The sequence below is a fragment of the Meles meles genome, chromosome 15, assembly GCF_922984935.1.
Source record: "Meles meles chromosome 15, mMelMel3.1 paternal haplotype, whole genome shotgun sequence".
NCBI classification, from domain to species: Eukaryota; Metazoa; Chordata; class Mammalia; order Carnivora; family Mustelidae; genus Meles; species Meles meles.
This window is the reverse complement of record NC_060080.1, coordinates 37,091,177-37,106,427: the sequence shown is the minus strand read 5'-3', so window position 1 is coordinate 37,106,427 and position 15,251 is coordinate 37,091,177. Positions and strand designations below refer to the sequence as shown.

General features: G+C 39.1%; 1 protein-coding gene across 1 annotated transcript in view; it reads right to left on the bottom strand.

Annotated features, from left to right (window-relative positions):
* ZC3H6 (zinc finger CCCH-type containing 6) overlaps positions 1–15,021 on the bottom strand; it is a 63,176-nt gene extending 48,155 nt beyond the window's left edge. Inside the window, exon 1 of the mRNA XM_045979640.1 lies at positions 14,602–15,021. Coding sequence (XP_045835596.1) covers positions 14,602–14,633 — 32 coding nt within the window. The 5' untranslated portion in view covers positions 14,634–15,021. The remainder of the gene's footprint in view (positions 1–14,601) is intronic.
* Between the last annotated feature and the right edge of the window lie 230 nt (positions 15,022–15,251).

Genomic DNA, 15,251 nt, shown 5'->3' with positions numbered 1-15,251 from the left:
TAATAACATCTATGGTGACTACACTTACTATGATAAGCAATGAGTAATGTACAAAATCGTTGAATCACTACGTTGTATACTAATCTAACATAGTATGTCAACTGTACTTCAAAAAAATTTTTTTTAAATATATATTATCAGGGGGCCTGGGTGGCTCAGTGGGTTAAAGCCTCTGCCTTCGGCTTGGGTCATGATCTCAGGGTCCTGGGATCAAGTCCTGCATTGGGCTCTCTGCTCAGCGGGGAGCCTGCTTCCCATCCCCTCTCTCTGCCTGCTTCTCTGCTGACTTGTCAAATAAATAAATAAAATCTTAAAAAAAAAAAAAAATATATATATATATATATATACACTCACACACACATATATTATCCCACTGTTTTCTGGCCTCCAGGGTTTCTGATGAGAAGTACTATTTAATTCTATTTAAAAATCACTTATATGACTTGGAAAAAAAGACAAATGGTGCAGTTTAGATTAACAACTTTCATAAGATGAGAGCCTCCACATCAAAATCAAAAGAAGGAAAAAAGAACGAGAGGAATGCTGGAAGTAATGGAAACTGCTATGTCATCACTAAAGGTTTGCCATTTAATAAAAACAAAAAGGAGCTAATTAAGCACCAACATCCAGAAAAGAGAGTCAAATACTAATGAGGTAGTTGGCTGCCAGAAGAGTAATTTTCACCTAAATCTAAAGAAGACCCAAACCAAAATCAAACAAACAAACACCTTATTTAATGAGGACCCATGATTCTGGCAAAGTGAGCTCACCTGAACCTGGAAATAAAAGCAGGAATGTTAAGTAAGAACAATAACCAAGTTTGTGGCATGTTAAAACCAATTACTTAAAAAGGCATTGTGTAGGGGGCGCCTGGGTGGCTCAGTGGGTTAAAGCCTCTGCCTTCGGCTCAGGTCATGATCCCAGGCTTCTGGGATGGAGCCCTGCATCGGGCTCTCTGCTCAGTGGGGAGCCTGCCCCCCCCACCTGCCTCTCTGCCTACTTGTGATCTGTCAAATAAATAAATAAAATCTTAAAAAAAAAAAAAAGGCATTGTGTAGGGTGCCTGGGTGGCTCAGTGAGTTAAGCCTCTGCCTTCAGCTCTGGTCATGATTTCAGGATCCTGGAATCAAGCCCTGCATGAGGCTCTCTGCTCAGCAGGAAGCATGCCTCCCCCCACACCCCCACCTGCCTCTCTGCCTACCTGTGACGTCTCTGTCAAATAAATAAAATCTTAAAAAAAAAAAAAAAGCATCATGTAAGGTGGAAGAACAAAAGCTCTAGAGCCACAAAGATCTGTACTCAGATTCTGCTTCCCAGTCATATATTACCTATACAGACTTCAACCAATTATCTTTCTCCTTAATATTGTTTCCTTATCTGCAGAAAAAAATCAATCAATCTACCCTCAAAAGGTTGTTTAAGGATTAAGTGAGATAAAGTTAGTTAATTACTTAGCACTGTTCATGATAGATAGCCCTCAACTTAAGTTTCCTCTTCTCTTGTGATTTACCTGAAATATGTGCGTTTTAATAGAATGGGTATGGAAGATGACAGATACTTTCACAGAAACTGGGAAACGTTACAAATCCCAAAAGCATGGACTCCAAAGGGGAAATTTCTTTTATTCTTCCCTCAGAGAATAAAAATGAAAAATTATTTCAAATAAGTAAATGCAGAAAAGAAACTGTGGTAGACCAAATCTGGAGTCTGTTCCTGAGGCTTTTCTCCTTTATCCTATCACTAAGCAATACTTAGCAACAGTGTGTGTGAAAGCCTCCTATATTTCCAAAGTCTCCTGGACCCAACAAGAAAACACAAGATGGAGCATAATACCTAGGGTTCATAGTAATTATAGTGACAACAGATATTCATGATGATCCAAAGTAATTAAGAAAAAAATATCAGTAATTGTCTAGTTAGTAAGAGGAAGGCATGCCACAAATTTTATTGACAAAGCGATCCCTTGGAAATATAATAAAATTAGTTTCTGATAATAAAGTATCTATTAATGCTAAATTCCCAGTGCCAGATAGAAGAGGCATTGCTGTATCTTAATCTTGGGAAATGAAGAGTTGCTTTTTTTTTTTAAGATCTTATCTATTTGACAGAGAGAGACAGTGAGAGCAGGAACACAAGCAGGGGGAGTGGGAGAGGGAGAAGCAGGCTTCCCATCCAGCAGGGAGCCCCATGTGGGACTTGATCCCAGGACTCCAGGATCATGACCCAAGCCAAAAGCAGAAGTTTAAAGATTGAGCCACCCAGGCGCCCCTTGGGAAATGAAGAATTTTCAAATATATCCTTGAGCTTGTATGGTTGACATCATGAAAGAAAACTATATTACTCCTCAAACATCCTTTATGCCATAAGCTGAGACAGACTATTACGGGAATAAAACAACATTGTGTGTTAGGTTACCATATGTTTTTTTGAGATTATATTTTTAAAAATTATTTTTTTTTTTTTTTTTTTTTTTAAAGATTTTATTTATTTATTTGACAGAGAGATATCACAAGTAGGTAGAGACGCAGGCAGAGAGAGAGGCAGAGAGAGAGGAGGAAGCAGGCTCCCCGCGGAGCAGAGAGCCCGATGCGGGGCTCGATCCCAGGACCCTGAGATCATGACCCGAGCCGAAGGCAGCGGCTTAATCCACTGAGCCACCCAGGCGCCCCAAAAAATTATTTTTAATATTTCATTTGCTATCTTGGTTAACTCACTAAGCTAAAATTCATGTACTTTCATTTCCTTTCAATTTATCCTCTTGACTTAGGCTCTCCAGTATAAGCTGGAGAAACTAGAAACTCAATAGAAACAAATCTCAGCAAATAAAGTACACAGGATTTGAAAGCTAGAAAGTAATCTTCTAGGGGTTATGACATCATAACAAAAGTTGAAAAAGTTGGGGTGCCTGGGTGTCTCAGTGGGTTAAGCATCTGCCTTCGGCTCAGGTCACGATCTTAGGGTCCTGGGATCGAGCCCCACATTGGGCTCTCTGCTCAGCAGGGAACCTGTCTCCTCCTCTCTCTCTGCCTGCTGCTCTGCCTACTTGGGATCTCTCTCTCTCTCTAATAAATAAATAAATAAATAAAATCTTAAAAAAAAGTTGAAAAAGTTTTGTTGGATGAATCTATAGTGAACTGGGTAAAATTACCTACAACCCAGTAATATTCAAAAAATCCACTTGTTCTGTTAAAGTTCCCAATATGCCAAATTACTTGCTATCATATTACCTATGATATGAGGTACCAGGGCTCTAGGTTTTGGGGAGTGGTGTTGGAATATTTTTTTTTTTTTAAACATGCCAAAATTGGGCTTTGGTCTAAGTATCCAGCTAAAGCATGTTTCTCCATTCTGCCTTGGCCTGCTTCAAGTCATTTCTGGAACCCTGAATATGACAAGACTAGAAATTACATGACCCTTAGATTAGTTACTATTATATCTAATCAGTGTAATAGATCATATATACTAAAAAAACCACACCATCTGGATTTACTATTATTATCTGAATATCCATTTTCCAGGTTAAGATGGTATTTTAGGTCTAGCTTACAACAAGAATCTCCTTGTGTGCTTTATATATTTAAATTTTATCAATTCGATGAAGTACAAATGAACATTAATGTAAGAGAAAAATGTGCAATTAATGATTATGAAAACCATTCTATGTACAAAAGAAACTAACAATCTTCAAATAGCCAAGTAGAAAACAGGAGTAATTTAGCTATTGATTTTAAGAATAATATTATACACTGTTTGAGCTGACAAATGATTATAAAAATTTAAATGGAAAATACAAGACAGGGGTGCCTGAATGGCTGAGATGGTTAAGTGTCTGCCTTTGGCTCAGGTCATGATCCCAAGGTCCTGGGATCGAGCTCTGCATAGGGCTCCCAGCTTGGAGGGCAGCCTGCTTCTCCCTCTCCTTCTACTGCTCACCCTGCTTGTGCTCTCTCACTCTCTCTATCAAATACAAAAATAAAATCTTTTAAAAAAGAGAGAGAGAAATACAAAACAGAATAATAGAAATTATGTCATGATTCTAACTTTATTCATTTATTTGGTATTCTAACATTCATAACATTAAACAGTAACATTAAACATTTAGAATATTAAAAAATATTCTAAAGAATATTTTTAATTATGTAATCCCATGAATCTTTCAAGAAAAAAATCCTATTTGAGAATTCACACCTTTTGTGGATGGATGAATTAAAAACAGAATGTTACTCTGCTATCTCAAAATTTCATGAGAAAAAAACTCTAAAGTTATGTGAAACATAATCATCTTTTCTCCAGATATTTAAAAAAAAAATTATAAAGGAAAATGTTAGAGGAAAAAAAAGTTTCCCCAACTATCTTGTGTTCCAGTAATCTCAGTTGAAAGTGACCCTCTAGGGGCATCTGAGTGGCTCAGTGAGTTAAAGCCTCTGCCTTTCGCTCAGGTTATGATCCCAGGGTCCTGGAATGGAGCCCCGCATTGGGTTCTCTGCTCAGCGGGGAGCCTGCTTCCCTTCCTCTCTCTCTGCCTGCCTCTCTGCCTACTTGTGATCTGTCTGTAAAATAAGTAAAATTAAAAATCTTAAAAAAAGAAAAAGAAAAAGAAAGTGACCCTCTATTCACTACCTATAATGTGCATTACAGTTGCTTTTCACACTTGGATATCTGTAATTTTTTTTTTAAATGTTTGGTACAATATGTACATACAGCCAAAACATGTAGGTATTTCTTACATAAATGCATTATTCACTTCCATTTTTGCTTACATGAAATATAATTTTAAAATAGACTCCTACGTATGCCAAGGATGTAGAAAAGAAATCAACCCACAAGATCCTTCATGGGCCAAAGAGTAGTCTTTGTAAAAAACTCAAACCCCACACAAAAGAACCAGCGATCTAGTACTTTATTGTCAAGTGCCAGTCAAGCAAAAGAGGTGTTGGCTCTTCTGATCTCTATGCATTTTCAATAAATTCTCTTAATAGGTTAAAACCTGTACACAATAGAAGAATTCTTGTTTTCTACAGCTAAACATGTGCAGACGTAGGTAGATTTAACTGATCTCATACTCTTTTAAAAATATGTGAAAATTAATATTCTTTATACACTCAATTTTTTTTTTTAAAGATTTTATTTATTTATTTGACAGAGAGAGATCACAGGTAGATAGAGAGGCAGGCAGAGAGAGAGAGAGGGAAGCAGGCTCCCTGCCGAGCAGAGAGCCCGATGCGGGACTCCATCCCAGGACCTGAGATCATGACCTGAGCCGAAGGCAGCGGCTTAACCCACTGAGCCACCCAGGCGCCCTATACACTCAATTTTTAATGTTTTAGGATTTAGAAAAACTGTCATATAAGATGAATTTATAACAAAGTAGGCCAAAATTGCCTGGGATCAAGTAGTATCTAAAAGAAAAAAAAAACCCAAACCCCTTTATGGATCCAATATCCCAATCCAGCATCTGGTATAAGATTTTTTTTTTTTTTTTTTTAAATCCTAGTTTCTTTATTACAGAAAATCATCAACTGGGTGTTGGGACTGGTGTCAGATTTAGTACCATCAAGAGGCAACAGTGGCAAGGGAAAGCGTACGAAATCAAATGCTACAAGACACAGACTGTCATAAATAGTTATTTACCCTCTAAATCTGTTTCCTAAACTATAAAATAAAGATATTGCTATCTGTTCTGTCTACATGAATCATATGAATTAAAGTATGTGAATTATAGGGGTACCTGGATGGCTGAGTCGATTAGGCATCTGCCTTTGGCTCAGATCATGGTCTCAGGGTCCTGGGATCGAACTCCGCATATGGCTCCCTACTTCTCCCTCTGCCCCTCCTCCCACTCGTGCTTTCTCTCTCTCTCTCTCTCGCAAATAAATAAAATCTTAAAAAAATAAAGTGTGTGAACTATAAATAACAATATATGTAAAATATTGAGTATCACAAGTTCTAAACCTCAAACAAGTTCTAAACCTCGTTTTCTATCACTTTCATAAATAGATTGTTAATAATTATTACATGGTTTTATAATTTTAATGATAATTAACTTAGGATTCCCTTTAAACACTCCTTGGGACTTACTTTGGCTATCTGCCACTCAAAAATGTGGGTATGATTTATAAAAGCTGACATAAGAGTTCATTTGAAGTAGTAATATTAAGCCATTAACTCACATTAAAAACAAAGCAAAGCATGGAGTGCCTGGGTGGCTTAATTAAGTGTTATGAGCCCATCTCAGCTCAGGTCTTGGTCTCAGGGTTGTGAGTTCAAGCCCTGAATTGGGCCCTGAGCCTACCCAAAAAAAAAAAAAAGAGAGAGAGAGAAAAGAAAAGAAATTTAAAGCTATTTTACATTAGAGAAAGGTTGTTCTTTGCCAAGAATAATAATAATCTGCTGAAACTGCTTTTGCAAAGGTCATCCAATGACTGCTATCTGGGTTGGTACATGGGATCAGCAGTCAAGCAACACCTCCCAGGACCCAAACACCTCAAAAAAGATACTAGAAATTGAGGCGCCTGGGTGGCTCAGTGGGTTAAGTCTCTGCCTTCGGCTCAGGTCATATCTCAGGGTCCTGGGATCGAGTCCCGTATCGGGCTCTCTGCTCAGCAGGCAGCCTGCAAAAAAAAAAAAAAAAAAAAAAAAAAAAAAATACTAGAAATAGTATCTTCTCAGAACAGTATCACCTCAGAAAGTTCAACCATAAAATCAAGATAAGATGAACCCAAAAAAAAAAAAAAAAAAAGATAAGATGAACCAAAACAGAGATGAGGAAGTCAGATACACAGGACCAAGTAAAACATGACTAACTAAATATAAGATATTAACATGCAATGAAAAGAAATGCACCTATCAGAAAGGAGGGCTGGTTAGCAACAGAAATGATGAAAAAGGAAACACAGAGAGAGAGACAAATGTGGCCAGTGCTGATATAAGCAGTGCCCAGGGGAGAAGATATCCTATATGGGTGATAGATGCAAGTAAGTGCTTGGCAGATACATTATGAAGATGGAAATATCACTCTATCTGAGCCCGAAGCCATTTAAACTTATAGTCATTTACAATCAACTCCCTCATTCTAATCCCATGCTCCTGTTCATTAGGCAATACTTGGTAATTTGGTTTTCCATATAGCATTCTACATGGAAAGAATACCCTCCCTGATGGAAATATCTAATCCTCATTTTACATTACTGAATTGGTATTCTGATACACGCACACAAATACACACATTCTCTTGTGATAGGGATTTCTATCCTTGAATAAAAATGCAGGCTCTAGAATCAGATTACTTGAGTTCCCACTGATGTACTCTGCAACCTTGGGAAATTCATCCATCTCTTGGTGTCTATTTCCTCATTTGTAAAATGTGTAGGGCTGTCATGAAGATTAAATGCAATAATTCATGTAATAATTAAATGCAATAATTAAAACAGAACCTGGCATATAGCAAGCACCATGTAAATGTTAGCCACGTTTATTACTTTTTAGGATGAATTAACATCTCCAAGTCTGATCAGCTGAAACTGATGTGTTTCTGAATCTGAAAAACTGAAACAAGGCCACTGGGGGCGTCGATACACAAAAGAATACTGGGCTAGCCCTAGACTGACTTGAGGCTTGATCCGGTAAATTCAAAGCCACCCATTTCTGTGAGATTTTTTCTGAAACCAGATACCAGTCTGTCCAGGTGAAAACTTCGTCATATAACAAAGGGTCACAAACTCAAATGCCTACATGATCGGGCAAGTCACCTAATGAGCAGACCTCGGGTGCTGAGTTTGCAAAGAAAGTAAAGTATCCCTGAAAAGACTGTGGAGGATGAAGAACACGAATCACATCTAATGGCATCCAAACACAAATATTTTTAAACATCCTGTCAGGCAAACTACAATGTGGACAGATTTTAGGTGTGATGGCCAGATGCTTGCAAGCCCTGAAGCACTCTTTCATTTATCCTTTTAAAGGTCCTAATTTAGGATATCCTGTGGCCAATTTCTAACCCTTACCTTTATCTGCTCTGTGATCATTCCTTCTTTGAAACTTTCTCCTCCCTTGGCTTCCAGAAAACTTGTCTTCCTTACTGTCTACCACATATCTCGTCATTTTGACTGACATCTTTGCTAAAAACTCTCCGATTTTATCTCCAGTTCTATCAACTCTAAGAAATATCTCATGAATTTTGCCTTTTATCTGCTTTCTCATTGACAATGCTTTTGATCAGGTCCTCATTACCCAATTTCTAGACTTTTACAGTAGCTTTGACTCATTCCTTTCTTTCATATACTGCATCCATTGGCAAATCTTATTGGTTATATCTCTGAACCATATCCCAAATCCAACCATCTTCTCACTGGCCTAAAACCATTATCACTCCTCACTTACATTACCATAAGCAACTTCTTTTTTATCATTCCTTTACCACAGCCTGACTCTGCTCCTCCTCTGTTCAAATCCTCCTGTGGCTCCTTTACCACTCAGAGTGAAACCCAAGTTCTTTATAGATTTTATTTTTATTTATTTGACAGAGAGAGATCACAAGTAGGCAGAGAAAAAGGGGGAAGCAGGCTCCCCGTTGAGCAGACAGCCCAACTCGGGGCTCAATCCCAGAACTCTGGGATCATGACCTGAGCTGTAAGCAGAGGCTTTAACCCACTGAGCCACCCAGGTGCCCCGAAACCCAAGTTCTTTAAAGCGGCTTTACAAGGCCCTACACAATTGCCCCTGTTGCCCATCTTATTTCATCTCTTACTTCTCTCCCCCTTGCTCACTGTTTTCTCTAGCCACACTGCTCCCTTGTTCTGTCTTTAATTACACTAGGTTCATTCCAGGTTCTAGGCTTTTTCACCTTCTTGTTCCCTTTATCTAAAATGCTTTTCCCCCAGACATACTAGGCCTGGATTCCTCTCTTATTCCAGGGTTTTACTCAAATGTTACTTTTTCAGCTGAATGTTTCACTAAACACCTATTTAAAATGGGAATGCCCTCCCTACACCCAAAGGGTACCCCACCTCCCTTTCTACCTTATCAGCATTGACCACATTTGTTTTTCATGTTTATCGCCTCTTTCTCCAAAGAACATGTAAGCTCCATTAGGCAAAGGATTTTTTCTTTACTGATGTCTTCCCCAAGTCCAAAACAATATATACTAAATATTAGGTACTTAAGATTTAATGGAAATTATTGAAAGTTCCCTAAATTGTCTTCCTTCTACTAATCTTCCCTTTCTGTAGTCTGCCTTCTCCTAGCCCTGAGGTATCATGCCAGGAAATGGCATGATCTGTGAGTTTGAGCCCCACGCTGGGTATAGAGATTAAGTAAATAAATAAATAAATAAACTTTAAAAAAACCTTGAGGAGATCTTTACATCACTCAGGGTCAGATCCCTAATTCATTGAAGACTTTTCCTCATTCCCCAAAATGTTGTACACACTTCACATACTATCATTTTTATCATCTCTGAATCTACCATGCCAGTTCACTTCTTCACGCTTTTCATATATTTGACTCTGCATGGCCAAAATTTACTCACCTTCCAGATGTAGGTAATTCCACGATGCCTCCCAGAAGCCCCCACCTATGCCACCACAGCACTCAATTTATATCATCTTCTCCTCACTGGCCTAAAACCATCATCACCCATCACTTATACTACCATAAGCAACTTCTTTTTTACCATTCCTTTACCACAGCATGACCCTACTCCTCTCCTGTTCAAATTCTCCTGTGGCTCCTTTCCTATTATAGGACTTTACTATTACAGGACTAGTGCTATAACTATGTATTTACCAATCTATTTCCCCTACTACATTATAAGATCACAGAGAGCAAGTTTGGTGATACTGTATTCAGATTTGCTTCCCCAGTGCTTAACACTATATACTTGGCATAGAAATCTGTTGAACGAAAATTTAATCAATGAAAATTTAGAAGCAAATGAAATAGTTTATGAAGGGCTAGGACAGGAAAAATAGAATCTAAGAGTCGAAGTGCTTTCCAACCTCAAACCTGAACGTGATGTATAATTTGAGTTTTTTACATTTGCTAAAGAAAAGCTCATTTTGATAGTTTTAACAATAAATTAGTAGACTCAGGAGTAAATAATAAACTAATGATAAAATTTAAGTTTTGCAAGATGAAACAGTTCTGAAGCTTGGTTGTACAACAATGTGAAGGTACTTAACACTACTGAACTATCCACTTACAAATGGTTAAAATGTAAATTTTACATGTGTATTTTACAATTAAAAATAAGTTAATTAGTAGCCCAGTGAAGGAGGGCATTTGCTCAAATACACATATTAACTTACAAAGGTATTTTATAGAACATTAAGTGAACTCTAACATGAAATAAGGCTTTACAATTTTTTAATTAAAATTACTGACTTATTAAAGTAGGAAGGAAGATTCAGTATCACCTAGCTTAACTACCTTATTTCACAAATAAGAAAAATAATCATAGAAAATAGAAAAATATTAACTAAGAAAAAAAAACCCAGGATCAAAACCCAGGTTTTACTAAAAATGGAGGGCTCTCTTAATTGTACACATTACAATCCCCAACAATTTAGAAAGTAAAGCTATGGGCACCTGGGTGGCTCAGTTGGTTAGGCAACTGCCTTCAGCTCAGGTCATGATCTTGGAGTCCTGGGATCAAGTCCCATATCAGGGTCTCTGCCCAGCAGGGAGTCTGCTTCTCCCTCTGACCGTCCCCTCTTGTGTTCTCTCTCCCTCTCTCTCTCAAATAATAAAATAAAATCTTAAAAGAAAAAAAAAAAAAGAAAGAAAGTAAAGGCTAGAACTTCTTTTATTCCATCCCCATGCAAAGATAATGAGTGAAAATAATATTGCAGGCAGGAGTTTGCATACCTAGGCTCTATCTAGCCCCTATCTGTGAGATCTCATAGATAGGTTACTGAGCATTGTAATACTATACTGCCTCATGGGACTAATGTGAGAATCAAATGAAAACCCTGTTACACATGGAAAGTATAATCATCAGCTCTATCACCAATCCCTTCAGATTCTCCAGTGTAGTCTCTTAGCAATGTTTTAATCATTATGTGTCAGGGGAGACAGAGCAGGGAGAAAATATAACCTACTACAATTCTGACTAGTTGGGAGTTCGGTTCTTACTTTACATGAGGAAGGAAAGTGGGGGAGAGAAGGGAAAGAAGGTAGGAAGGTTGTTCATAATGGGCAAAGAATAACCTCTTCCCAAAGGAAGGTTACACATAGCTCTTATCAATTAAAGACTCTCAAAATCATAAGCTCTTCTATTACTCACACTAAAATTAACATTTTTCCCAGTTCAGATCCTGTAAAACTTTTTACTTTTAGCATATTTCAGAAAATTATGTAATACTTATATAGGTATATATTTATCTTTCCTACTCTACTGTACCTGTGTCCAAACAGGGACTCATAGTATTTAGCCTTTTAAAGTTATTTGTGTATTATTTTAACTGGGTCAACATCCAGTGAAATATAAAGCTAGATGGCTGAAGTTGTGCCTAGGAAACTGGAAGAAAGGGAAGAACTGAATGAAAAGACAAGAATTTTATCCCCTTGACTTCCCCCAACTCCTACTTCACCTCTATTCTTGATTTCTCAGATTCTATGCAGAAGTTCTCTCTACTAATATTCTATATATCCAAAATTTATTTATGCATATTGTTACATTAGTGACACATATAAATATACCATGTTTCACTCACTATAGTGAAACACCAAATCAGTATTTTTTTTTTAAGATTTTATTTATTTATTTGACAGACAGAAATCACAAGTAGGCAGAGAGGCAGACAGAGAGAGATGGGGAGGCAGGCTCCCCGCCAAGCAGAGAGCCTGATGTGGGGCTCGATCCCAGGACCTCGGGATCATGACCCGAGCCGAAGGCAGAGGCTTTAACGCACTGAGCCACCCAGGCACCCCCCAAATCGGTATTTTTTAAAAAAGCAACCTCATTTGGCAAACAAACCTTGTGCAAAACGTTCACCATATAAACCATGTCCAAGAAAGCTACCATTTCTTAAAAGAAAAAAAATTGCAACTTCTGTGAATTTCCATTTCCATTTCAAGTCTCATTCTCATGTAAATTATAACAGCAATATTTTAATATGTATAAAGCAGTTGTAAGTAAAAATCATATATCCTACTTTTATCCTTGTATTCACAATATGCCTTAACTTTCAAAAACGTTAGAAAAAAGATATCCTTGAAACAATGCCTAGCACCAAATACCAGAATTCATATATCTTTTCCAATAATTCACAGAAACTTGTATTACAGTGTAGAATAGCTATCACATGGAAGCACCGAATATTTCGGAATTTCACAGACTAGTCCATTTTTCCCCACATTTCTTAAGAACCACCTGGGCAGGCTATTAAAAACAGATTACTACAGTCCTCCCCTAGAGATTCTGATTCAGTTGCTCTGGGCAAGACAAAAATCTTCATTCCTTAAAGTGATTTTGAGGATCAGCAAAGATTGTAAAACATTAATCCAGTAGAGTGGTTCTCAATTCGGCACATGATAGAATTACCTGAGGAGCTTTAAAAAATTTTCAAACCCAGGCCGAAGCTCAGACCAATAGAAATGAAATAAACACTTTTAAAAAAGCTTCCCACAGGAGGAAGAAAAACACTGACCTTGTAAGAACTTGAAAAATTGTTGTAGAACCCTCTTATCAATAAAGAAACTAGGCTTGCTCAAGTTCCCAAAGCTCAGGTGTAGCAAAGCTGGAGCTAGACCATGTCCTGACTCTCAATTCACTTTGTTTTTTTGATGTAATTGTTTGTTTTCCACATAGGTTGACAGAAGAAAATGTGAAAAAGTTAAACTGTCTCTTCTTGCCTCAAAATAATACTGTCATTTAACAACTGAATAAGTTAAAATGAAGCTTACCTTTTTATTTCAGTAATCACTAGAACACATTATTTTCTTAGTCCTAATATAAAACAAAAAAAGACTAAATATCACTATTATTTAATCTCCAGTTCTTAGTACTGTTAATAAATCTTACAAAAACTTCTTCAAACTCTTTTTAACTTCTAATTCTATATTTCAAAATTCCAAATTCTTTTTAAAGTCTGGCATCACAGTTCCTTACTGGCAAAGTTATTTCAATACTTGAATTTGGTGACAAGGTTTCTTCATTATATAGAATACATAATTCTACATATTGAATCTGCTTTATGAACAGAGAACACATTTCCTTCTTCCATACAAAATAATGAATTTAGGGTGCTTTAGCAAAACCCGGTCATTGGTTTGTCCACAGATATTCTGAGTGGGAAATTCAGAATGGGAAATTTCTCAAAGTATTAGTTAATCCATTAAGAATTCTGTCATTTTAATGACAAAATAATGTAAAATAATCATGAAAAATATGTCAAATGCAAGCTTACATTGCCATAATTTTTAAGTGTTTTTTACTTTCTAAAAATTATTCTGTTTAATTGACTTGTCTTCTGGAGCTCTACTTTCATCACTAGGATATCAAAGTTTTTGAAATATTTTTACTACTCTAAAGGTTGCCAAATGTTTAGATATTTCCAATTTCAGTGATTGTTATTTCTGCTTGTGGCGTGTGCACTGCTTCACAAAAACCACATCACATTACTCCACAGGTAAAACTTAAGCAATCTGTACCTAGTTTAGAGTACAATGTATACTTTTGATTACTTCTATTTACAAAGGAGTAATTGCCAGGTTTCATATTTTTAAATAAGAATTAGATGCAACAGATTTTATTGCAGTAATTTAATGAACTAAAACTCTGTTTTTACAAGCAAGGTAGGTAGCATCGTAAATTAAAAAACCTAACCAAAACTTAGGTATGCTATTTGCGCTTTTTAAAATATGAAAATACCCCCAAAGCACTACAAGGAACCAAGAATGCGCCCTCAAAGCAAAAATAAAATATCAGAATCTCCATTAAATGTTCAAATTATACACAGTACTTAGAAAATGCAGTTAGAGGGGATAATCCGGGGAGTTTTTACTTTAGGAGAAAGCTGTGCTACACTAAGGTCTGAGAAGCCTCCGTATTTTGTGTTAACATTTTTAACTTGAAACTCAAATTCTGAGGAGTTAAGACTATAAATACATGGCCTTTGGGGGTTGTTTAAAATTTTCCTTAAAAAAAAAAAAAAGTTTATTTTTAGGAGTGTGCTAGGGCAGCAAAAAGAACACCCGCTATTACAAATTCCTGGCTGGTCCCGTCTGGAAGCGCACCGCGGACCCCGGGCTCGGAGAGGCTTCGTTTCAGCCCAGGCTGGACCGCAGCACCGAGCCAGCACGCGGGAGGCGCCGGGCGCAGACCGAGCGGCAGACGGAGCCGCCCGGGGGCGGGGGGCTCGCACGTGCCGGCCGGGGGCGGGGCCGGCCGGAAAGGACCCCGGCGCGGGGAGGCGGGCGCGGCCGGGCCGACCTCCCCCGCGGCCGCCAGCCTGGGCTTTACATAAGGGCGCACGTCATGGAACTGATGGAGCCACACAGAGACGTCTAAGTCATGCAGGAGGCGCGCGGCCCCGGCCCGCTCCCGCCGCCCCAGACCCCTCCTCTCATCCGACAGAAAGACAGACAAGAAGGGTTCCCGACCTGTCGTGCCCTGCATGTTCAGAGTCTGTCATGTTTGGTCAAGAACGGGGCGGGGCTGGAGGACAGGTCTGCGAGGCCGGCGGCGGCGGGGCGCGGGGAGGACCCCTGCGCCGCCTGCGGGTACCTGCTCCCGGCCGCCGCCGAGAGGTGACGAAGTGGTAAAAACTCACGGTTACTAGTGAGCGACACAGACACAGACTTTCCAGTCTATTAACAACCACGCCAGAGAGATGGGGCTCTAACTGCAAACACTGGGCAACGGCCCCGCGCTGCCGGCGCTGCCGCTTTAGTCTCTATTCGCCGCCGGTGGCTGAGGCTTGGGAGCGGGCGGGCGGGCGGCGTGCAGCGACGCGGGGATTTGGACACTGGCCGTAACGGTGATTTCTCCTCACCAACATGGCGGCACCCGAGACAGGCGGCTCGATAAAATGGCGCCTGCCGCAACACCTAGCCCGGGACTAAAGGGCAGGAGAGATTCCTCCGCGTGCCGCGGCCCTTGCTCGGCCCGTTGGGGCCGAACGCGTTGGCCATTGGAGGAGGAAGCCCGTCAATCACTCCCAGGGGCGGGTTCCCATCCTTCTCTGTGAAGCGGCGGAGGCGGCTGCCAACTGGAGGGGCCAGGCGGCGCCTTGGATAGCACTGGGCGGGGG